Source organism: Ornithorhynchus anatinus, chromosome 18 (assembly GCF_004115215.2).
Source record: "Ornithorhynchus anatinus isolate Pmale09 chromosome 18, mOrnAna1.pri.v4, whole genome shotgun sequence".
Classification (NCBI taxonomy): domain Eukaryota; kingdom Metazoa; phylum Chordata; class Mammalia; order Monotremata; family Ornithorhynchidae; genus Ornithorhynchus; species Ornithorhynchus anatinus.
Window position 1 is genome coordinate 3,859,172 of NC_041745.1, and position 24,205 is coordinate 3,883,376.

A 24,205-nucleotide genomic window follows, 5' to 3' on the forward strand; every position below is an offset into this window, starting at 1 on the left:
GACAGTGATTTGCGCAGCCAACTGGAAGAGGCGGAGGTGGTGTAGACAGACCATCCTGAGCCCACCCTCAGAGCTCACTCCACAACTGAGGGTGCTCAAGAACCCCGTCTCCCATTATCCACTTCCACTGGGCTCAGGATAAGAAGAGTCATGGGGGAAGATTTCAGCCAGAGTGAATTAGAGCAGCATGGCTTTTGTTCGTGCAGATGCCTGGTAAATTCGCTCACTGCTTCCAGAGAAGATACCGGAGCTGGATGCTCCCTGAAAAAAAAAAAATTAGAAAACCCCCACTTCCTCCTCCGCATAATTGACTCAAATTGTCCACTGACCAGAACCTGCAAGAATCTTCAGTCCCCCATCCTCCCCCTCCCATCCATGGAGAAATGAGGAACTGGATGGGAAGGGTCAAGCTTAGAAGCAAACAAACAAAGCCCATTATAGGGACATGGCGCCTCCATAGCTGTTGACCTGGTTGCTAGGAGACCAGCTGCCTTTCTCTGGACCCTCCTGCTGATCTTTATCATCCCGTCCCTCGTCCCCTCTCCATCCACAGCACAGGCACCTAGCTAGGAGGATCCTGATGCCCGGGAAGGCTATGGCTTGATTACTCTAGATAAGTGTCCACAGTTGGCTCTAATCTTTCAGACTGCCCACTCTAAAGGATCCCTTAGCTATGATGCTTCTCAGAGTTAGTTCTGGTTTTTAGGTGGTAAAAGGAAGTGGGGCTAGAGAGGGAATGAAGAGCAAACCAAGAGTGTCTTTGGCTCATCTCCACCCACTCTACACTATTATTATTATTATTATGGGCAGGGACTGTCTCTGTTACCGATTTGTACATTCCAAGCGCTTAGTACAGTGCTCTGCACATAGTAAGCATTCAATAAATACTATTGAATGAATTAGCAATAATATTTAAGCGCTTACTGCCAAACATTAAATATTAGCAATAATATTTAAGCCAAACATTGTACTAAGCACAGGGGTAGACACCAGATATTGAGGTTGGCCACAGTCCATCCCACATGGGGCTCACAGTTTGAGAGGGAGTAGGATTTACTCCCCATTTTACAGATGACTATGTGGTCCAGAGAAGTTAAGGGACTTGCCCGAAGTTTCCCAGCACACAAGTGGTGGAGCTGGGATTAGAACCCAGGTCCTCCAACTCCCAGGCCATGCCTTTTCCCTACCGAGTGCTTTCCGGCGTGCCGAGGCACTGTGCTTGGGAAAATGCAATAGCGAGAGTAAATTATTAGTATTATAATACTTGTTTACTGTTTAATATGTACTAAGCATTGTAGTAGGGTCTAGAGTAGATATAAAAGTCACGTTGGACACAGTCCCTGTCCCACATGGGACTCCCAGACTAAGTAGGAGGGAAGATGATTCCAGTCATCAAGGAGAGGTACCTAAACTAATACTCTTTTGCTTGTTCTCTACCCCTGCGGTAGCACCCCCGCTCTGGTTTCCTATGTGTCTGCCCAACTTCAGATTCCATGGAACTTGGAGGCGTCTCTCTCTGACTCCTTCCCATCAAACATCCCGCTGCCCTTAGAGCATCTCACTTCCCTTGCTCACTCTGCACCTTTCTGAACATCTCTGCTCAAAGAGGATCCTGCTTCTCCACCGCCATTACAGGACTCCCTCTCCCGTGTCGCTCAAGTCAGTCAACGGTACTTATGGAGCGTTTACTGCGTGCAGAGCCCCGTGCTAAGCGCTTCGGACAGCACAACAATAAAAAGACCCATTCCCTGCCCACAGTGAGCTTACAGTCTAGAGATGATTGTACCCAGGGCTGCAGGAGAGGCTAGGCACACTTCTGTGAGGCCCCAATAATTGTTCAGGGTTGGACAAATCAAACCAGACACAGAAGGAATTTGGAAGCAGAGAGAAGGAAGAAGGGAAGTTGCGGGGGAGGGAGATTTCTGAGTATTTCAGGGTGGCATAAGTCACTTTATTATAACCAAAGCACTGTGCAAATTCTCTTTTTTGAAGTCAGCAGCTCAGGCATCTGTAGACATAGCCCACGGCACGGAATAAAGCAGACCGATTCAGCAGACGCCTCAACAAATCTTCCCTCAGTTGTTCAATCCACGTTCCCCTGCTAGGGGAATTCTAAGCCCAACTCTCCCATTTCCACCAGTTTAGCTGCGGAACAGCCCAGACTCAGAGCACAACCCGATACCGTCTCCTAAGACATCGCCAAGACGGGTCCTAAAACAAGGTCAAGTCACTCGGGTCCACTCTGAAAGGTTCTCCCTCGTCCCCCCTCCGCCCCTTTCTTGCTCCGTAAAGAACCCGAGGGGTCGGTGCGAATTACCTGACTGGGTAGAGTTGTGGTGCTGCCTATTCCGCTCCCGTGCAGAGTGGAGGAACTGAAAAACTGCTCGCCCTTCCCATCGATCCCCAGTCCCCGGCAGGGGAGATGGGAGGTGGCTTCGCTAAGATGGATGAGGAAGAGTAGACAGGCCGCCGGGGAGCAAGGCGGGGGGAGTCAATGCAAAGCCCAAGCAACAGCTGCTCCCACGCCCCTCTCCAGAGGCAGGAGGAATTTGACGACCGGCCAGCTCGGCCGCTCTGATGTGGTAGGTCGGGGGTTGGGATGGCAGGGGAACGGGATGCAGAGGATGCCGTAAGTAGCCCAGCTGCGGCTCCTTGTAGCCGGCCCCCCTCCTCCCCAGTCTCGGGGAATTCTAGATTAAGTGCCTGCGGAACTCCATTTGGCTTAATTTGGTTTATTCGATTGATATTGCAAATGGTCTCCCCGCCACCCCCCCCCCCCCGGCAGAGATGGGGGGGTGGGAATATGGGGAAGGAGGGGGTCTTGGATTGACCCAGTAGGGAGGGCTGTGCAGAGGGGTTGGAAGTATGAGAGGCAAGGCACCCTTCTCCCTTCCCCCACCTATCAGAAAGCACATGGTGCTTAGATAACAGAATCACTGTCTGAAGCACCATGTGCTTCTCTCCTGACAACAACATGCTCATTGTCACCAGAAGCAGAGGAAACTTGGCCGCTCACCCGCTTCTGAGTCAATCAGGAGGGCTGCATCCCAAAAATCTCCTAAAATCCCAAGAGGAGAAGGGGTGGGGGGAGAAGATAAGTCCTTCCCAGGATATCCCATCTGTCCCCCGGCCCCAACCTGAGGAAAGTTTTGCTGTGATCAAGGGAGTCGGTTATTTAGCGTACCATTTAATAACCCTTGTGATCAGGAAGTGATTTCTATGTCTAGCCTCAGCCCCTATTACGGCAGTTTTATGCCCACTTTCTGTTCTCTGGGAAGACACTTTCTCATCCACCTTCAGCTGCCATTCAATCCCCCCGCCCGCCTCCCTTCAGCTTCGCTTCCCTGGGTGGCACGAAGGTAAGTGGAGCCCACCGAATGGGAATTAACGTGCAAAATAGCATCACATATCAGGTGACCCAGAATGAGACAAAAAACAGTGATTTTTACCTCAATTTTTCCCAGCAGGTGGGCAGCTTTAGTTAGATGAGAAGTCCCAGTCCTGGGATATCAGACAAGTTATCAGCACTTCTAATAAGAATAATTTTAGTATTTGAGTGCTTACTACGTTCCAAGCACTAAGTGCTGGGATAGATCCAAAGTAATGAGGTGAGACTGTCCCTATCCCCCACGGGGTTCACGATCTAAATAGAAAAGGGAACAGATCCCTGTTAAAGGTGAGGAAACTGAGGCAGTACAGTGACTCACCCAAGGTCACACAGTAGGTAGAGGTGCTGGAATGGGAACTCAAATCCTAGGACTCTTTCCACTAGACCCCACTGCTTCTCAACTTCTCTGGGGCTCAGTTTCTTTACGAGCGAGACATGGGGGATACCGTCAGCGTCTCTCTACCTCAGAGCAATGGTGTGAAGACAAAACAAGGTAATCGGCATGAAAGCGCTTGAGCAAAGTAAATTCAAAGGTGCAGTTCAACTCCAAATTAAGTTGGCTTTCGAGCTTTCTTTATGGTAATTAAGCGCTATGCGCTAGGTACCGTACTAAGCGCTGGGGTCCAGACGAGCTAATCGGATTGGAACCAGAACCCCTCTAAGGTCTCTGTCCCCCTTTACTTCCCCACCCTCACAATGAAAAGTTGGTAACCGTGATAGAGGTCACGCGATTTCTTCCCACCCCGAATCCCACGGCTCCGTCTCAGCTCTGGAACTGCTTTGTTCTTCTTCTTCTCACCTCTCTTTCCGGAAGGCCGTGTTCCCCTCCGAGACGCCACTTTTGACATTCTGGAGCACTGTTGAATGCAAAAGAGGGGGTGCGTAGGGCAGTGACCTCTCCCAGAGGACATTCTTTTTCAGAATAGGCCCAGGATAGCTGCCCGTGGTGTTTACACCGAGGAAAGAACCACTGACCTCACCCTCAGTAGAACCACCAGCTGGTGGGGAGAGTCGGAGAGAGGAGCGGAGAGGTCAGCTGCTGGCAAATTCCAAGTGCTTGGAGTCTGGGGATTGTGTGAACTGCCCGGGAGGGTGAGTCCCTGCCCCCCTCATCTCCACATGAACACAACATATCCCTCCCACTACCCTGACACGGTACATTGGGCAGAAACAGCAGGGGAGAAGGGGCAGGAGAGACCCACGCTGCCCTTGCAATAATAAGACTTAGTGAGCATTTAATAAACAGTTGTTATTTATTCTATGTGCCAGGCGCTCTACTAAGCAGCTGGGGTAGATACAACATATCCAAGTTGGACACAGTCCCTGTCCCACATCGGGCTCCCAATCTAAGTAAAAGGTAGAACAGGTATTGAATCCCCATTTTACAGAGGAGGAAAAAGAGGCACAGAGAAGTTCAGTGACTTTGACCGAGGTCACAGAGCGGCATTAGAACCCAGGTCCTTTTATTTACAGGCCTGTGCTCTTTCCACTAGGCCATATGGCTTCAGACCCAGTTTCCCCCGGCCGCCTTGGAACTAGAGACTGGGACGGAGTCCCAAAGGGCCGGGAGACACCCGGCTCGGGTCCCGGTCCAAGAAACGGGCAGGGTGGGAAAATGCCCCCCCATCCCCATGAAGGAGCTGAGGGGGGGCAAAGGGGACACTAGCAACCCGGAGAGCGTAGCCTCAGCATTGTTCATGCATTCAATCGTACTAATTGGGCCCTTACTGCGTGCGGAGCACTGTACTAAGCGCTTGGAAAGTACAGTTCGGTAACAAATCGAGACAATCCCTACCCGACGCCGGGCTCACAGTCTAGAAACCAACGGTCCCTTCTTGGGATCGGGGAAAAATGCCGGGAGATGATGTGTCGGGTCCTGCTGCTGCCATGCCTCACCCCGGCACCTGGGACGTGGGAAGAGGGAGACGTACGGGAATCAAAGCTGGGATCCCTGAGGAATACGGAAATCCCGGGACAGGTGCGCTACAGTTAAATGGCAGCTGTGGGCTCCTCGGCATCTTTCTCCGTCATCAGCCCTGCCTTCCCCGGGGGTCCTAAGTAACTCCTTTAAGCCCGAGGATCAGAACGAGAGCAACGGAGAGGCACAGGAGGGCAGAAGAGAAGATGGGATAAGTCGGGTTTGTTTGTTTTTTGGTTTTTGTTTTTTTCTTTTTGAGATTCTCGCCGCACAGAACTGGGCCTGCCCCGCTTTCCATGGGCCTAGACCGGGGAGGGGTGAGAGAAAAGAGCGAGATTTGCAAGAAGCCAGGTTCCGGCCCCCACCAGTGAACACTCACCGCCATTCTGGGTTCCCGGCAGCTCCCCTCCAGGCTCCAGCTGGTTGATCCCTCCCGATCGGCCGGTGGGGGAACTCCTCTGGGCTGCGATTCCCTCAACCCCTCTCATTTACCGAGCTGGAGCCGCCACGTGGGCCGGGCCGTCTCCCCCTCCCGCTCCTCGGCCCCTCCCCCGGCGAAGCCGACCTCGGACAGGGAGCCGGCCGGGGTGGGGTCCCCCCGTGAAAGGCGGCATTGAGGGACCTCTAAGCAGAGGCTCCGCCACGCACCTCTTGCCACTGGGCCGGAACGGAACAGGCGCCAGGTAACGGGGGCCGGCCCCTCCTCCGCCGGGCAGCTCCCCAAACAAAGGGAGGTATTGAGAACCAGCCGGGCTGCTCGGCTTCCGCCCCGGGCGCAACGCCTCGGGGAGGCCCGTCTGAGCCGGGGCGGCCGGGCTGGGCCCACCGCCCTTTTCTCTTCCCTCCATCCCCACCTTCTCTAACCACCCCTCGTGGGCCACAGGCCCCCTGTTCCGGCCCCAATCACTCACCTAACACCGCTGCTCATGAAAAGGGCCTAAAAATCCCAGCAGGAGATGGTGGGCTTCCAGAATCTTCAAGTCTGAGGCAGTGCCTGGGGATAGAGAGGAGCTGACTTTTGGGGACCCCAAGCAGTCCAACAGTGCTCTGGAAGCTCTCAGACCTTCTGGGCCGGTGGGAGGGGGCGAGGTTGAGGGAGGGGCGCCGCGGCAAGAACGGGTCTCAGCCTCCACCTGCGACATGGAGCTCACACCCCAAAGGGTGTTGCTTTCAACTTTTCCAATAAAGCGCCCAGTGGATGACTATCCGCTCTTTTTATATTAAACGGCAAACCGGGTCACGTGTACGCTCGAGTGCGGGGTACAAGTCTGGGGCTTCTGCTGTACCTTTCCCAAGCATTCAGATCAGTGCACGGCACCCAATCAATATCATCGCTACTAAGGAAAGGGAAAACCGACCTCGAGCCCGCGGAAAGCCGTTCTACGGCATTTTGACCTTTAGGGAGGCAGTGCCTCCTCCCTCTTACCCAACCCCACCGTCCCCACTGGGTACAGGGTCGGACGGTCTGGGAGCCCCCGAAGTAAAGAAAGACTAACAGAGTCAGAGTATCCAGGCTGTTTCACTTCTCCCAAGTGGGGCTGTTCTTGGGCTGCCCATTCTCCTCTCGGATGTAGTTCTCAGTCTCAAGGGAAAGGCTCCTGCCGTCCCCCATCCCTCTCGCAGAGAGCTGCAGGGCACTGGCCACGGTGCCGGGGGTGCATCCCGCAGCGCCGGGCCTCTCCGGACCCCTCTGATGACGATACCAGACGTTTACACCGCGGCTTAGGACTGGTGGAACTGCAAGCCACCTGGCATCTGGGAAGAGCGCATCAGTTGGCACAGAGGTTTCTGAAAGCCACATGGAGCTCTGCCCAGGCAGCCCTGGTGTTCAAGCTTGGAACGGTTTTAATCAGATAGGAAGAATCCAGGCCTGAGCCAAGCCCTGAGGGGGAGGAAAAGAGACAGCTCCGAGGAGTTGGGCTGCCCCTCAGGAATGGCGAGGGCCCGGGAGAACTGAAAATTAGAAAAACAACTGCAGTACTTTGCTTGCTTTTAATAAAGGAGGATAAACAGATGTCTCCAGTCACCCACGCTCCCCCATTATCATCGTTCTAAGGTAGCCTGGGTCTTTGACTCCTGGGGGTGAGGGGGAAGGGGAAGAAGGGAGGGGGAGAAAGTGTGTGTGTGTGTGTGTGTGTGTGTGTGGAGGGGGGGAGAATGCAAGGGAGAGGACGACGCGGCTGAAAAACCGAGGGCGGGGGTCCAACTGAGTGGCTCCTTCAACACCCGATCAAGCCACCGTTCGTCCGGGTGAAAAACAGGACATGAAACCACCGCGGCACGGGTTAGAAGCCACCGAGGTTCATTAGGAAGTTCTTGTTTGGGGAAGGCCTCACCCCTCCCGCGAACTGAGCAAACACTCTTCCTGGAACCGGGCAGGTTCAAGCCCCTTATTCCCAGTTACCGTGCCTGTGTGCCAGCAGCACCCCGAGGGAAAGGTGTCCGTGCCTGGAAAGGCCGGGTTTACCGAGAAGCCGTCCTCAGAAGCCGCCCTCACACAGGCACAGGGCCCGGTTTTCGCAAAGGCACCACCGACCACAGAAACGGTTTTCCTCCGACCTCCACGGGAGCCGGGGCCTGACCCAGTCCGGGCGTGGTCCGCAGTCTCGGGACCGGCACGGAGTTCTAAGGGACCGGCAACCGGAGTCTAGGCCGATCGAGCCGCCTCTCCCCGTTGCATCAGGTGGCCGGGCCAGACAAGATCACACTGGGGATGAACCTTGGGGGTGAGTTTTCCTCCCAGGTCCTGCAGCTTGGGGCAAAGATGACCACTGGAATGCACAACACTACATTTTATTGCTAATGACAAGGTGATGCACCGGTTTTTTAAAATAATTTGGTTTATAGCGTTCATATGTAACAAAAAAAGAAAATGATAAATCTCGTTCTCGAACCAACCAGGGTAGAGGGCAAAGTCCCTTGGTGACCTAGGACAAGGTAGGCAAATGCTTGCAGAGCAAACTCGTGAGGATCAGATACCTTTTCAACTTTCGGCAAAGCACCGCCACTGCCCTCCCCCGTCTTTTTTTTTTTCCTTTTTTTTTTTTTTCCTTTTTTTAATTATTTAAAAACACAAGGGATGGCGATCCAGAAGGCACTCCAGTGCCGGTCATGTTTAAAAACCTGCTCCCTAGTCTCAAGCCAGAGCATTAGCAGAATATAAAAACCTTCCACATTTCCTAGCAACAATCACACACAGGTATCTGCCTGCCAGTTTAACCACTTAATGCTCTGTTAGGAGCACTTCCCAACTCGAAGCCGCGGCGTGGTCACGAGGCTTCGCTCCGGTCACCGAACCATGAGAACGCTCCCCTCGCTGCCTTCGCCATCCCCTGAGAACGGCAGGGTGCCCGGTCCTTCCTTCTCCCGCCGCCCTCCCGCCGATATTCTCAATGGGGCACCCCAAGTCTCATGCAGATGCGGACCCGCTCACCGACGACTGCCCCTTCCCGAGGGCCCTGTGCCCCCCTGCTAGACGCACACCGCCTTCACCGGGTTGGGAGTCTGGGCCCCGAAGGAAGCCTGCTACCAGGAGACTTCTTGGCAGCTCCCGGCCTCTCTCAGGCCCCTCGCCCCAAGTGAGGGCCAACACAGTTCCTCTGGTCTTTAATGCCTTCACACGCTGGCTCCGAGTCGCTCAGTCTGAGTCTCTGAGGACCGGGAACCCCTCGCTGTGAACTGCTCTGCCTCCAGGCCACATCCCTACACACTGGCACATACCACTCAGCAGCTTCCTGAGCAAACGCCACCGCATCCACCCACTAAGTAAGATCTGATTTTTCACATTTCATTTGTTCTCACACATCCCGCTGGCCTGCCTCTGCCCTTTCAGGCAGAGGGGCCTTTCTCGAGGGGAGGAGGAGATGCTAAGACGGAAGCCGGTCAAGACAAATACACATATATAAATATAAAAAGGGGAAAGAGGAAAAAAAAAAAATTGGGGTCAAGCACCAGTAATACTGCCTGTTCATTGTGGCGAGACGGACAAAATAGGGACTCGGGAAACCAAACTGTACGCTCGGTACAGTGATGCAGTAGCCACAACGCTCTCACTTCAGGATGGAAAATATAATTTTCCCAATCCGAGTGTCTTTGCCCTGGGAAAAAAAAAAACAGAAAAAAAACCACTGAGCCATTCTGCTCGTTGAGACGCCAGCCTGGGAAGGCAGAGGGGCCAAACTCTTCCGAGCCTTTCCCTTCCCAATCTCAAGTTTCCTGCTGAGCCCATCCACCACTGTGGGGTGGGGGTCCTCATAAGACCCTGCTTCAGAGGCACATCCTTTAGTCATGGCAGAGAAGAGCAGAGGGGTGTATTTTTTTTTTTAAAGCAGTTTTGTTTTTCAAAGGAATATTCGGATTTCCACGTGTCTGTTTCGAGTCCTAGGGCTCTGGAGTGCTCACATCTCAGTGGTGGTGGTCGGGGGCGGGTGGTCTCTCTCTCCGTCCCCCAGAACCTCTACTCCATGATAGCCCGGTACAAGGCGGGCTCAATGTAATCCTCTCGGTACCGTGAGTTGATGACTCTCTGCCGTTTCTTTTCTTGTTTGACCTCCTTCTCGGTGAAGATCTCTGTGAAGCGCATGTCTGAAGCCACCGACTGCATGGGAGAAGCTGGGATTAGTTGAAAAGTAGAACCCTCTAATCCCTCAGTCCAGGAGATCGACCAATCGCCGCTACGTACCGTGTGCAGAGAACCGTACCCAGTGGTACTTCCTGAGCACCTACTACATGCAGAGCACTGTACCGGGTGCTCGGGAGAACGCGACGGAAGACAAAAACACGATCCCTGCCCTCGAGGAGCTTATGGTCTGAGGGGGCAGGGAGAAGGAAGGATTGAGATCATTCGAGGCATTCAGGGCGTGAGCCGGGGCCCTCACAGTCCCGTCAACCAGAGAAGCAGAGTTACGTATTCTCAAAAACTTCCCAAGGCTGCAAGTCTCAAGTGGGAAAATTCAACGCTTTCCACCGAGGCCCGAGGTGGCTTAAACACTCATGCCAAAGAGGGCAGGCCCGGGCTTTGGGAAGTCAGGATGAGGTCAAGGAAGTCCATCGGGGTACAAAATTCTCTCCTTCACCCGCCGTTTTCCAGCCCTGGTTTGGAAAGGGCAAGGTGACCCTTTGCAAACGGGTCATTTTGGCAGGGAGGCAGACGGACATCCGAGGCCTCGCCTGAGCAGCGGCTTTCAGCCCGGCCCAGCACTCAGTCAGAGGAGCTGATTGCGGTTCCTTGGCTGACGCTTCTCAACTACACCGTTGCTCGTTTGGTCTTGAATCTAAAAGGACCAGGCCCTTCGCTCTGGCCAACGCTCCCAGGCATCATGCGGTAGAGGCAAGTAAGGAATTCCGGAGACACCTGGCTTTTCGGAATGACTGCAGGAGAGAGCCCCACGCTCTAGGCTACTTTTACCAAGCTGAACTACAGAAGGGGCCAGGAAGCCCAAATTCAAAAACAAAGTTGGGGACAAGGGGTGACGACCCTACTTGGCACTTACCAGTCTGGATGTCACTCTTTTGGGGAGTTACTTACCAGTCTGGATTTCACTCTTTTGGGGAGTTCCTCGTCCAGTGTGTATACGTCATCTCGCTTCACCACCAGCTGAGAGCCATCCTCAAACTCTACCTAGTAGGGAAGAAAAAAAGAGACTCGGTTATCTTGAGCCCCCGAGGCAGACTTCAGACCCCAAGTTGGAAACACACAGAAGGGGTCCACACCGTCTTCCTGGTTTCTAGGCTTAAGAGGTGCTCTGGACAACACACTTGTCTGGCGTGTGTCCCGGGGAGGAAGGGTGAGGCGGTGTGGCCTACTGGATAGAGCACAGGCCTGGGAGTCCGGAGGACCTGGGTTCCAATCCTGGCTCCACCACTTGTCTGCTGTGTGACCTTGGACAAGTCACCTCACCTGTAAAATGGGGATTAAGCCCGTGAACCCCACGTGAGAGACGGACTGTGTCCAACCTGATTAGCTCCCGTGGGCTAAGTGTCATTTCTTAGTTATGCCCTTCACCAGCGTTCAGTACCATGCCTGGCACATAGTAAATACCAAAAAAAAAAAAAGGGGGTTCAAGAGTTGCACAGCGGGGTAACTGAGTGACGTTTGCAAGGACTCATTCCACGAGGAGCTGATGGGTCAAACTGCCTGAATGTCTGAAGAAGAGTGAGGGAGTCAAGGAGTCCCCCAAAATGAGGGTACCAAACCCAAAGACTCCTGGAGACTCTCCTGAAAGGCACCGCACATTCAGTGCCAGTTGCTCAACAATAATACCTGATTATCTGTATCTCATCCAGTGCTTAGTTCGGGGCTTGGCATGTAGTAACTGCTTAACAGATACCACTTATATTATTAAGGACTAGACCTCCGTGGGGAGACTGTGGGCACAAGAAAGTCCCTTTACCTGATACATCTGGATGGCATGGGAGGCCACAAACTTGGCACCGTACACTTGGCCGTCTGTCCATCTTACTTGGACGACTTCTCCCTCGGGAGGCGGGCCTAACTGGAGGCAGTCCCGACTCTGAGAACAAAGCAAGAGGCACCTGTGAGGAATTCAGTTCCACGGAGCACCTTCGACGTTGAGTAGTCCTTAACGCTTCCTGAGCGCGTCCGAATACCCTTTCATTCGATTATCCACTCTCTTATTTATTTTCAATACTCTAGAGTACGTAAACTCCCCGGGGGCTAAGTGTCGCCTCTGAGTTGGGTATTTCCCAAGTGCGCAGCACAGTGCATCGTGTCCAGGGGACACTCGATAAACACGATAACAATAACCGAGTACTGTAAAGCAACGGTATTGAATGCTTACTGGGTGAAGAGCACTGTACTGAGCAGTTGGGAAAATCCACTACAATACAGTCGGTAGAAGACATTCCTGCCCACAAGGAGCTTACGGTCTGCAGGGGAAGACGGACGTTAAACTACATTACGGAGAGGAGAAATAGTAGGTATGAGGATACGGAAGAATACAAGGTTATTTAATTGGTGCTTGGGTGAGTACAATTAGAGGTTGGAGATGTGGGTCCCACCTCTCTAGGCTCCCGCTGGCAAGTCGACGTACATCTTCAGAGAGATGGCCCAGCAACCCAAACCCAGGAAAAGAATCGTTCCGGGACTAGAACGCGTTGAGAGAATTTACGAGAATTCAGTTCAGGCCCACTAATACCACTAAACTTCCTAAAGTTCAAGAGCTCAGCGGGCTTTTAGGTTCTCTCTAGCCCAGTTCCCTAGCCTTCCCTTGGGGGCAGGAAGGACATTCTATCACCTCCACATTTCTAATTTGATAAGTGAGCAAACTCAGATGGGAGGAGAGGATTTTCTTGGCTTTCTGATAAGAGGCAAGTCATCTCCTCTCTTCCTAGCTAAGAAAATCACCCCAGGCCCCACCATCTCTGCTAGATTATTCAGTTCCACCTTCCAACAGCCAATCCACCAAGCCAAGATTAACCAGCACACTGAAATGAGAGAGAGAGAGAGAGAGAGAGAGAGAGAGAGAGAGAGAGAGAGAGAGAGAGAGAGAGAGAGAGAGAGACCTCCAAAAGTAACAGAGCTGTGAGCAGAGAAGCCTGCCCTACTTAGCTTATGCCAACAGGAGTTCTCCTAAAGTGGGCACAGTCTGCCGTAAGAATCGTTTCCTTGTCTGCGGTTACCATGGGCCTAACCCGATCCCGGCCTCCCTAGTGGAAGCCAGGCAGGTTGGTTAAGTAGGCTACCAGTGTAGAATCACAGTACGTAGCTCGTTCTTGCCCGGGGGGTGGACTAAGGTCAGGGCAGACGTGTGGCCCAATTCTGAATTAGGAGGGAGGTTCTGGGGGCCAGAGGGGTGCCCGGTGGGGGAGACCCAGGGTTTGTCCAGAAGGGGACATTTTCTTTCCGTGGTTAGCCCTTTCAGGTCACACCTCTCCCATTTTTTCCAGGTTTTGTCTCCTCCCGGCTCCAATGGAGAGTTGAGAGCCGACTTACCACAATGTCTTCCGGGTAGAGGTTGTCACTGAAGGAGCCGTCGTCAAAGTTGACTTCATAGAAGGTCTCTGTGGTGAGTCTGACCACCTCGCACTGATAGAAGCGCCCATTTTTGTGTTTGCTTATCACTTTCTGTCCGGCGGAGATGTCCTGCAGGGCACCCTTAGTGCGCTGAAAGGAGAGGAAGACGCACTGGTTGCCAGGGAAATTCGAAAACCCTGGGCGCCACACCGACAGTGCCCCCAACCCTGCCCATCCCCCACAGGGGCAAAACCCTCTGGCCTAGGGCCGTGTGACACTCAATCTGAATCAGGCAGCTGGAAATCCAAAACCCTTCAACTGACGACTTCCAATGACCACCCACGGCACACACTTTAAAAACAAAAAAGCGTGCATCTTCCTTCAGACTGGAAATAACATTTTCCGTTTCCTTCCCACTTCAGCGCTCTCTTTCAAAGGGGGTGCTAAATAATGGTACTGGCAGAGTGACTGATTTCAGGCTGCTTACTGCCCGGACTCCATCCCATTCCCACACTCACCTCAGCGTAAGAGGGGACCTTGTGCCGGAAGCAGGTAATGAAGACCACAAAAGGCCAGTCGTCCGGCTGCATCATCACTCCAGCGGCTTGGGCGCAGCTGACGTGAAAGGACGTCGGGCAGCGGCCGTGAGAGCACTGGACACAGCAGCCAGCAATTCTCTTCCTCCGCTTCTTACAGAAGATGCATTTCTGAAAACGGAATAATGATGATGGCACTTATTAAGCAACTGCCGGTGCCAAGACGGTGAAGGAGATCAAAGACCAGCCAGTCGGACCGTTCCTGTCCCATGTGGTGTTCACAGTCTAAGAGGGAGGGAGAACGAGCATCTCAACCCCATTTTACAGATGAGGCAGTGGAGGCACAAAAAGGTTAAATAACTTGCCCAAGGTCACAGAGCGGGTGAGTGGCAGGGTCTGGATTACCAGACCGATGCTCTTGCCGCTCGGCGCCTCGAGGCTCCCCCAAACGAGTCAGCCCACCTCCCCATCAACTGAACCTCTTTTAAGCCCCCACTTCTCTGAAGAGCATTAAACCCTTACTGCAGAGGCTTGCTACCTCTGAGAGATCCCACTAGGACTCAACTTGAGTGGCCTGGGGGGGGGGGGGGGTCTCAAAATCCCCTTGATAGTAAGGGAGGAAAGAGGGGTTTAGAGGACAGGAGAAGCTAACGGAGCACAAGCTCAGAACTGAGTACGTTCTTCAGACCGTCCGTTCCTTATCCCGGCTGCGCTGCCGGGATTTCAGTAAAGCCCAGCGATCCCAGTTCTTCCTTACCAGTTTGAAGCGAAGCAAAGGAATCTTGCTCACGTCCACAGGGCTGCGCTCCGCAATATTCACAAACTTGGCTTCCAAGACTGCCACGGCACACATCACGTGGACCCACCTAGCAGAGAACAAAAGGGTGAGGGGAAAAAATAATAATCACACCCACGCTCTTGAAATGACCCTTGCCAAAAGGGCAATCTCCTGATGGCACTGCTGTTTACCCAGCATGCTGTGTACACTGAAGCCTTATCCTTCTCGAAGCAAGGCACACACAACGTCTCACCTTGCGGCAAGCATAGGGGAAGAGTCCTTTTGGCACCGCCTAAGAACCCCCGCACTCTTCGGGCAAAAGCAACTGTTACTTCACCCTGGCAAATCACATCTCACCCAGCAATTTACCAGCTGTCTGGTTCTCTGGGCCCCAGGGCTAAGACACGTTACAAGAGGTGTTGTAATGCCATCCTGGGTTACTAACCCAAGTCATCCCGTCCGGCCGCTCGAAGGATGGAATTTCTCACATTTGTACTACGTGGCGACAGTACAAGAGGGAGGAAGCGCAGGTGAGGAAATGGAGGCCCAAGAGATTTTAAGGTGACTGGCCCAAGGTTACACGGTAGGGCAGCTGGAGAGCCAGGATGAGAACCCGGGTCTCTTCACTCCCTGTCCCAAGCATTCCTCTCTACACCACTCTGCATCCCAGTAATCCGGGCAACTCTTCACTAGAGGGGACCCTGTTGGACAAAAAGGACTCCACCCCAACTTGGCGGTGGTGAATTGAGCTCCGGTGCATATTGGAGGCCTAGCCAGGCTCCGGGCCTCCCCCGATCGGTGACCCCTGCCCCCAAGTCACCTTCCAGCTCCGGGTCTACTGCGAGGCCTGACCTGAACCAATATTTGAGCTGGAGGGTGGGGTGTCACTGGCCCCACAATTCCACACTATGTTGACTCAAGATATGCCTCCCTGACTCCTGCAAACATCCTCTTCCACAAAATTCAGCGCCAGGACCTTTAGCTGATTCCGGCTCCTTTGCTACCCTTTTGTGAAATAAAATGACATAAATACGCTAGGAAAGGGAAAAAAAAAATCTAGAAAAGACAGATACCAGAATTCATCCCCTGCTCGCCAATGTGACCCTCCAGCTGCTGATGTGGCAGGAAGGGACATGGGATTGTAACGCTTGAGCTAACAGCTGGCTTTGAAGGAGAGCCTAGTGGAGCAGAACCAACAGTCCAACCGAAGGGAAAGGAAAGCTCTCTACAGCCAAGTACAGAAACATGAGAGGTCCCGGCCCCAGATGACCTCCACCCCGGTTACCCCTGCTTAGTTTTCACAGCGGCCCCGAGTTCCGGCACCCCTCAGGGGCCGTCGTGGGCGCACAGGCCGGCTCCCGCTGCGACTAGACTTCGCGCATTTGGGTTCGAGGCAGAATTGGGGCTGAGGAGGACCGCAGGGGTGGGAGAGGAGAAGCGAGGAGTCAAAGTAGAGAGGAGTGCTCCCTGGGAAAAAGGGGGCCAGAAATTATAAGTCTACAGCTTGACTAGTCAGGTGGTGGGGCAGCACTTCCAAGCCACACAGGAGAGTTTGGTGACAATCAGTCGGGGCAGAAATCTTAGGGATGTCACCCCTACACGTAAATCTGCTCTCCCACTCCAATCAGCTGATAAGAGTGTCAAGACTTTTTCCTCCCCTCCCAAAATGAACTGCCAAAAGCCTCACCTGTCATCATTTGCTCTCTGCAGGGCTCCTCCTCTCAAAGAGCACAAACAGCAGTCCTGTCAAAGAAGAGAAAATGAGACTTGCCGTTATCTATAAGTCATTAGCAGCAAGTGTGTTCACCTCCCTGCTATCTTTGGGTAGCTCTGGCCCACCGGGAAAAATTATCTCCGATCATTAGAGAAGGTCTAATCATCTTGTAGAGCTCAACCTACACCTCCGCACATCAAACACACTGCTGCTCGGATGCCGAAGGTGGAAAATATTATTAGGCCCAATAATTAATCGAGTTCAGTAGGGGTATCGTACTCTCCCAAGTACTTAGTACAGTGCTCTGCAAACGGTAAGCACTTAATAAATACCACTGATTGATACGGTCACCGGTGATGGGCATTACCAGAGTTCAGCGGGCGCTGGGTCCGCGCCAGCTACACAACAGAAGCAGCAAGACACCCATACCGAGCCCGCAGCAGTCCAGGGTGGACGATCCACTCATCTCTGGAACTGCTCGCGGGGAAGGTTTACGCAGACAAGCATCGAAACAGAGATCTCTCAAGAGAAAAGGTTCATGTGAGGAGTCAGTACTGTTTACCCCGACTGGAGAGGAATTTCCTCTGAGAAGAGATTCTCACATGTTAATTCCTGAAAACTATCAATGACAGAAAGGAGGAACTTCATCAGCAAATTCTCTTTGCTGGGCTGGGAACTAAGCGGAGCAAAGTCTCCCTTCCTTGAGGGGAGTTTGGAGATTCGGGGAGATTTGTGAATTTGAAACCCTTACGCTTCAAGGTCCGGGAGTTTTTCCCAAGTGTCGGCTGCGATACTACGCCTCACTCCGACACGGACCCGAGAACCGGTGGGGGACAGGTCTTACCTCCTCCAATGCATTGGCTGCACACCTGGAACACATCCAGTCTTCAGTAGCCCTTTCCGGGGAAACCCCATAACAACCTACCAAAGGGACAGACATTCAGGGAAAACAGCAATGGTCTCGGTGAAGGGGTCACAGATAGGGCAAGTGGAGCGGGAGCTCGCTCCCGGAATGCCCCGCCTTCCTCAGAAGGATCTTAGGGGTGTTTCCCTCCCCTCAGACCTCGGCTCACAAGGACTTGGTTCTAGATGACCCGGTAACCCGGGTCCGATGTTGCTTTTGCTCGGCCTGAAGGGGAACGCAAAAACAAAGTCACAGCCAATGTGTACGGCAGCTTAGCTCTTCGGCAAGGCACATCCGACGGTGGCCGAGGAACCACTATCCAACAGTAGTCCAATAGGTGGAAGTTTTAGACGAGCGGGCAGAACCAAAAGAGGTTCTCGTCGCCCAAGAGATAGTCAACTCCACGTGGATAACGACTGAATCTTATTTCTCCTACAGGATCTCAAGTGTCCAGCACTGTGCTCTGCACACAGTGGCCATTCGGATGCCGCAACTTAAGATCGCAGCTACCTTCCCCGAGCCCCAGGGGCAAAGGAACCCTGAGCCCAACTAGTTGTGTTTGGCGCTTTCTGAGGGCAGAGGTGGGGGAAAACACCGATTACACTGTAAGCCCGTCAAAGGGCAGGGACTGTCTCTGGTACCGATTTGTACATTCCAAGCATTTAGTACAGTGCTCTGCACATAGTAAGCGCTCAATAAATACTACTGAATGAATGCTGCTTCTAAGGGAATCCAGTGTGTCCACTCTGGTTGACTTACAGAGCCCTCCCTGCACTCACTGCCAAAAAGAAAGCAAAAGGACACATCTTTTTTGAGGGATGTCCACAGACACGTACCCACACGCGACACCCCCCGACTCCATCCGCCCTCTTCCAGTTGAGGAGCTGAGTCAGTGAGGGCAGTTTCCCCCCCTTGTTTTCATCACTGGGCCCGGCCACTGCGTTTCCCGGGAACGTACGGGTGGGCGTGGGATCCCGCTTCACTTACTGGCATGGACGCAGACGCTGCATTTCTTGCAGATGATCAGGACGCTGGTGCCGTCTTCCTCCAGGTAGGAGGTGGAGAGATTAAGGTCGGTATTGCAGCCGGTTGTGGTGAAGCACATCTCGGGAATCAGGGGCTTGGTGCGGAGTTTCCCGGGGGCGGCTCCCGGGGCGCTCCCACAGTTCTGACTCTGGCCGCCACACTCGCTCTGAGGGGTGAGGAAGCAGAGAGAAGCACGGACATTTTACGGGACGTAACGCCTGATCGGATCGAACGGCACTGTGCCGGGCCTCCCACCTGTTCTATCTGAACGGTGCACTCTATGGCTCCCCGGTGCAAGGCCATTATCCCTGAGCTGCTAATTGAAGTTACTTCTAATGACTCCAATTCAATTTCTCACACTCAAACACAGGCCTCTGGGGGCCAATTTCAGAAAGGAGAGAGGCAAGAGACATCTGGGATTTCAATTCTTCGCCAAACAGTGGGGTAAAAAAGCACTGATCTGCCAAGGCGATGGCCTCCGTCCCAACCTCAGCTTCTGTAGCCGCAGGCAAGCTGACCGCAATGAGGGGGTCGCACCCCAAGTAGAGAGCGAAGGAGCCAGAACCCCATTACTCTCAAGTCCGGAAGAGTTCGAGGAAAGAGCGAGGTCTGGGCCGGCTTCGAAGACACTTAAAAAGACAGGCCCAAAAGGGTGACGCAGGCTTCGGACTGCCAGGCTGTGCCCGCTCTCCTCCAGCCACGCATTTGTTGGCGCCCCAATCCGACTACGTGGGGCCGGCTACATTCCTTACCTCTACCGTAACCACAGAGGGCATCTGTGGATGGTATTGAAGACAAACACGGAAAAGAGAAACGCACATCTTCTAGCCCGTAATTTTGGGTACGAGAGCACGAACTGTGTCCCTTACATAAACTCAGCTGCAATTATAACACTACTGAACAGTCAAGCAAACAACCACAGGGGGAAAATCAGTTAACCCCCACAACCGTAGAGAAGCAGCGTGGCTCCGTGGAAAGAGCCCGGGCTTCGGAGTCAGAGGTCATGAGTTCAAATCCCGGCTCCGCCGCTTGTCAGTTGTGTGACTGTGGGCAAGTCACTTCACTTCTCTGTGCCTCAGTTACCTCATCTATAAAATGGGGATTAACCGTGAGCCTCACGTGGGACAACCTGATTACCCTGTATCTACCCCAGCGCTTAGAACAGTGCTCGGCACATAGTAAGCGCTTTACAAATACCAACGTTATTATGAGGTGAGTGTATGAGCAGATTGAGAAATCCGCCCAGTCTTTAAAAAGCCAAGCAATCACGCAGTGCAGCCGCAAGGCCTGGATAACTGAATCGTTAGACCGCAAGCTCCTTGCGGGCAGGGATTATGTCTAGCAACTGTAATCTCCCCAGCGCTTTGCAGTGCTCTGCGCATAGCATGTGTTCAATAAATACATCTTCTTGACTGATCAATTGACTGTCCTCTCTGGTGTGTGTGGGTAGAGGAGAAGTTGCAGCCGGGCTAGTTTCCGGTGGCCCAGACCAGGCACGAGCACTGACTTTTACGGGGTCAGATCCTCGATTACGCTGCTGGGGTCTGTGGTCTCAGTTGGTGAACCCAGGCTTGCTTTATGTGACTTGCCTTATGTGACTTATCTGCCACATGAGACTTATGTGACTGAATATCATAGATCCCACTTGACCCCAGCTTGCCAGCTGATGGAACGGAACAGAATGAGAGCCCTGTATGCAACTGGGACTGTACGCATCCAATCTGATTATCTTGTATCTCTCCCAGGGCGTCTCAGAGAGTAAGCACTTAATAAGTACCCTAAATTCTAACAGAACCAAGAGTGCCACCCATCCCTGGCTTGAACCCAGTCCACCCCACCCTCCTTGTGCCCGAACCAGACTGCGGTGGGGGAGCCTCTAAAGCAGGTGGGGTGGCTATGGGCCTGGGAGATTTCTGAGCGGCACAAACTCACTCCTATAGCAGCTTTCTCCAGGTTCAAAGCAGGATATGAAATCTGAGCACCGGTAGAGATCTATATAGAGACAGGGATCAGTGAGCAATACTCTGCTCCAACAAGCCCTTATCCGGGAGCACTTTCCAAGGACTACAGCACCACCGCTTCCCAAAGGGCGTTCCCACAGCCTTACCTGCTGGTAGGTCTGAAAGAGCATGCAGACGGCACAGTGAGGGGGCTGCTTGGCCATGGCCTGGTTGTACTCCTTTTCGGCTTCAAAATTCAAAGGTCGGTTCTGCCACAGCTGACTGAGGGGCTTGGCCCAGGCCTCGGTCTCCTCAGCTTCTTCTTCAGGGGTCAGCTGCTCGGCCATCTCTGCGGGAAGGAGTCATTAGGTTACTTCGAGGCTCCTTGGGTAACCGGCCATGGACCCGGGGAGGCTTCGGAGACTGAAATGAACGGTTCCGCGTGGCGGCCCAGGATCTTATTTTACCACGGCTGTCGTCTCGGACCCCAAACTCCCTCCCCACCACACGGTGGTAAGTGGCTGTCACAATTCAAGTCAGAAACAGGTTTCAAATGGAAGGGTCATAGGCAAGAACGTGCCTCCTTCCCCTCCCATTACCGGTAGTAGGGAGGAGAATACATTCCCAGAGAAGCAGCGTGGCTCAGTGAAAAGAGCATTGGCTTTGGAGTCAGAGGTCATGAGTTCGAATCCCAGCTCTGCCACTTGTCAGCTGTGTGACTGTGGGCAAGTCACTTCACTTCGCTGTGCCTCAGTTCCCTCATCTGTAAAATGGGGATTAAGACTGTGAGCCCCACGCGGGACAATCTGATTCCCCTGTGTCTACCCCAGCGCTTAGAACAGTGCTCGGCACATAGTAAGCGCTTAACAAATACCAACATTATTATTATTATTATTACATTTTGGCCATTCTCCAGCTGAGACACAGGAATGCCAGTCCGGGGCTCCCAACTTCTCCCTTTAGGGCGGGGATACAAGGCCTAAGCATTCTGGATCAATGATATTTTTTGACTGCCATGTGCAGAACACTGTACTAAACCCTCGGGAAAGTATAAAACAGAAGAATTAGTACGGATGACTGTGTCTCCTCTAAACCTGCATTATACCAAGGGGTTCCGGTATTTTCTATTTACACTTGCACACGGAGCTGTATCGGGCACTATCCAAAAATAAGTGTACATGGACAAGCAGCTTGGCCTAGTGGATAGAGAACGGGCCTGGGAGTCAGGAGGACCTGGGTTCAAATCCCCCTTCTGCCACTTGTCTGCTGTGTGACCCTGGGCAAGTCACTTAACTTCTCTATACCTCAGTCGCCTCATTTGTAAAATGAGAATTAAGACTGTGAGCCTCATGTGGGTCAGAGACTGGGTCCAACCTGATCAACTTGTATCTACCCCAGCATTTAGTCCAGTGCTTGGCACATAGTAAACACTGAAACACCATAAGAAAAAATGGACAACAGTCTCTGTAATACTTAAATCTAAGGAAAATATCAGATTTTTTTATCCTTATCAAATATTAATTTCCCACTATTTGATAAACAAAAAGGGATGGGGAAGGCTTTAACTCTGTGCCTCGGTTATCTCACCTATAAAATGGGGATTAAGATTCTAAGCCCCATGTGGGACAGGGACTGCGTCCAACCTGATTTGCCTGGATCCACACCAGCGTTTAGAACAGTGCCTGGCACCTAGGCGCTTAAATAGCATAAAAGAGCCCTGAGGGCAATAAGCACTCAATAAACACCACTGATGGAATGGTAGCTGTTCTTTTAGGTATTCATCTGTAAAATGGGGGTTAAGACTGAGAGCCCTGCGTGGGGCATGGACTGTGTCAAACCTGATTAGGTTTTATCTACCCTAGTACTTTGTACAGGGCCTGCCACATAGTAAACACTTAAATGCCACAAAAAAAGGGGGGGGGGGGGCACAAAGAAAAAGAAGGAATGACATGGAGGCACCATTCTATGACTCAGTCTTGGTATGCTGCCCGAAACCGGATCAGTCATTAGAAACATTATGAAGATTTATGATGTGCATATATACCTATGATTCTATTTATCTTGAAGGTATTGATGCCTCACTACTGGTTTGGTTTTGTTGTCCGTCTCTCCCGTTTAGACTGTGAGCCCGTTGTTGGGCAGGGATTGTCTCTATCTGCTGCCGAATTGTACATTCCAAGTGCTTGGTACAGTGCTCTGCACACAGTAAGCGCTCAACAAATACGATTGAATGAATGCAGATTTCCAGTCACAGGTGGGGCATATCCATTTTGGGAGACCCATTCCCATGGGGAAAACTGCTGAACAATCACCACTCCGCCTCATTTCCTCGCTCGGATCGTCCTGCCCCAAGTCCCAGCAGATCTGGAGATCGAGCTGAATCCTCCCCTGTAAATAGGGTTCAAGAATTACCGTCATCGCTGACACAATCTTGGACTACCAGAGGGTGATGACGAGGGAGTTTGCTCAAGGGTTGGCGTCGGCCCTTTGATTTCTTGCTTTCCTCTAGAGATCGCATGTACTCCTCTGCAACCTATTCAAACCACAAAAGAACAAGTCAGTTTTATTTGCGCTCAGAGGCTGTGGTATCTGTCAAGCTTCAGTGCATGTGCAAGGCATTAAAAGGAAAAGCCAAAACAACTGGAACAGGAAACGACAGAAAACTCCACAGTGATGTTACATTCTCCAGTCTGAGCTGAGAATTAGTACTTTGGGCTATTACATCTCAATTTTCAAGAGCTGTTATACCGCTAGGAGATCCGAGCGTCTAGAGACCACCTAACCATTTAGTAATAAATATGTCAATCCTGTGCTTGATGCCAAGGCAAGAGTTCCGGACATGCATGGCGAACGGCAAAAATGTCAGCACAGTGAGGACCATCTTTGTGTGTGCACGAGGCGGTCAGGATAAGAGATCCTGCATTTCCATCCACGCGTAAAATTTCAGTCCATGGTTGCATGGTTTCCCAAGACCAAGATCGACCACACGCACCAACAACACAGAGTTCCAGTAGCCTTTTTTCCACTGTTTCAGCCAAGCTGAAGTTTAATATTTTGCGGAAGAGCCCAGTAAGCTCAGCACTGTTTTTTTTACCAGGGAAAGGCAATCAGAATGAAAACGTCCGTGAAACAGATTCGACCCGATCAACACTTCTACAACTTAGTTCGGCACACACATTAGAATCGTTAGCTGGATGTACGAAAGCCGTTGGAACACAACGTGCTGAAACTGGGCCTGGTAAGGGTAACTGGGGAAGGGGTGAACTTTCTGATGCTCTCTAGCAAGACTTAGATAAAGCCACTACCAAGGAGAAAAATAAAAGAATTTTGGTCACACACACGCAGAGAGAGTGTCCAGATCAGGAAAGAGCTTGCTCCCCAAACATCGTTTTCAGCTGCAGGATCTTGCAGGGCAGAAAACAAAATTGGGAGTCATTTTCCCAGCTGCAACTTCTGTTTACCACATAGCCCTGGGAATAACAGAAGCAGGAACATAAACTTAACTGCAGCAGCACCATGATTTTTCAACAAGCATCTGCTCGTGAGTATACCCGAGGAAGGGAGGAGGGGGGGTATGGTGGAGCCTAAAACTATCCTCACCCATAAGAGGCCCTAAAACAAGCCGAGTGGAGAACGAGAGAAAGAAACTCACCCTCTGTACTAATTCCGCTTGAGGCTGAGTGCCTGATCTGTCAGGAATCAGTCAAGGGGAAACTATTTCAAATAATGGGTCTGCAAGAATGTTTTCTTCCGCCGGCGAGGCCCTTCCTCCATTCCCCCAAAATGACTTTTCCCTGCTGCCCTCTTGCTGGGGGTGGAGGAGGAGGTTCTAATTTCCCTTCCCAACCCCTTTTTTTAAAAAAACAACAACAACAAAAAAAAACCCAACCCTTCCCGGGAATCAATTACATTCCAGTTCCCTAGAAGGAACCATAACTGAACCCTAAACAGTTTGAATTTCACACAATTTGCCAGTTGCCCTCCAAGGAAGCAGTGGGAGGAAAATGACCCTCTCATAACAGGAAC

At 52.2% G+C, this 24,205-nt stretch overlaps 2 protein-coding genes across 4 annotated transcripts in view; both read right to left on the reverse strand.

Moving 5' to 3' along the window:
• Positions 1-7,985, reverse strand: part of ST3GAL3 (ST3 beta-galactoside alpha-2,3-sialyltransferase 3) — a 216,366-nt gene extending 208,381 nt beyond the window's left edge. The window contains exon 1 of one of the 2 annotated variants that reach the window (XM_029083372.2): positions 5,686-7,985. The gene's annotated coding sequence lies outside the window, so the exon portion shown is untranslated. Of the gene's footprint in view, positions 1-2,317; positions 2,443-5,685 lie in introns of those variants that run through there. The other variant, XM_029083371.2, reaches the window with a different exon arrangement.
• Positions 7,986-8,341: 356 nt separating this feature from the next.
• Positions 8,342-24,205, reverse strand: part of KDM4A (lysine demethylase 4A) — a 32,296-nt gene continuing 16,432 nt past the window's right edge. For both annotated transcript variants that reach the window (XM_007667162.4, XM_001507334.6), the window contains exons 12-22: positions 22,592-22,712; positions 20,347-20,528; positions 18,201-18,405; positions 17,154-17,230; positions 16,283-16,338; positions 14,575-14,683; positions 13,800-13,988; positions 13,261-13,431; positions 11,699-11,818; positions 10,834-10,926; positions 8,342-9,903 (exon numbers count right to left, since the gene is read on the reverse strand). In XM_007667162.4, the coding sequence (XP_007665352.1) occupies positions 9,763-9,903; positions 10,834-10,926; positions 11,699-11,818; positions 13,261-13,431; positions 13,800-13,988; positions 14,575-14,683; positions 16,283-16,338; positions 17,154-17,230; positions 18,201-18,405; positions 20,347-20,528; positions 22,592-22,712 (1,464 nt within the window). In that variant the 3' untranslated portion in view covers positions 8,342-9,762. The remainder of the gene's footprint in view (positions 9,904-10,833; positions 10,927-11,698; positions 11,819-13,260; positions 13,432-13,799; positions 13,989-14,574; positions 14,684-16,282; positions 16,339-17,153; positions 17,231-18,200; positions 18,406-20,346; positions 20,529-22,591; positions 22,713-24,205) is intronic.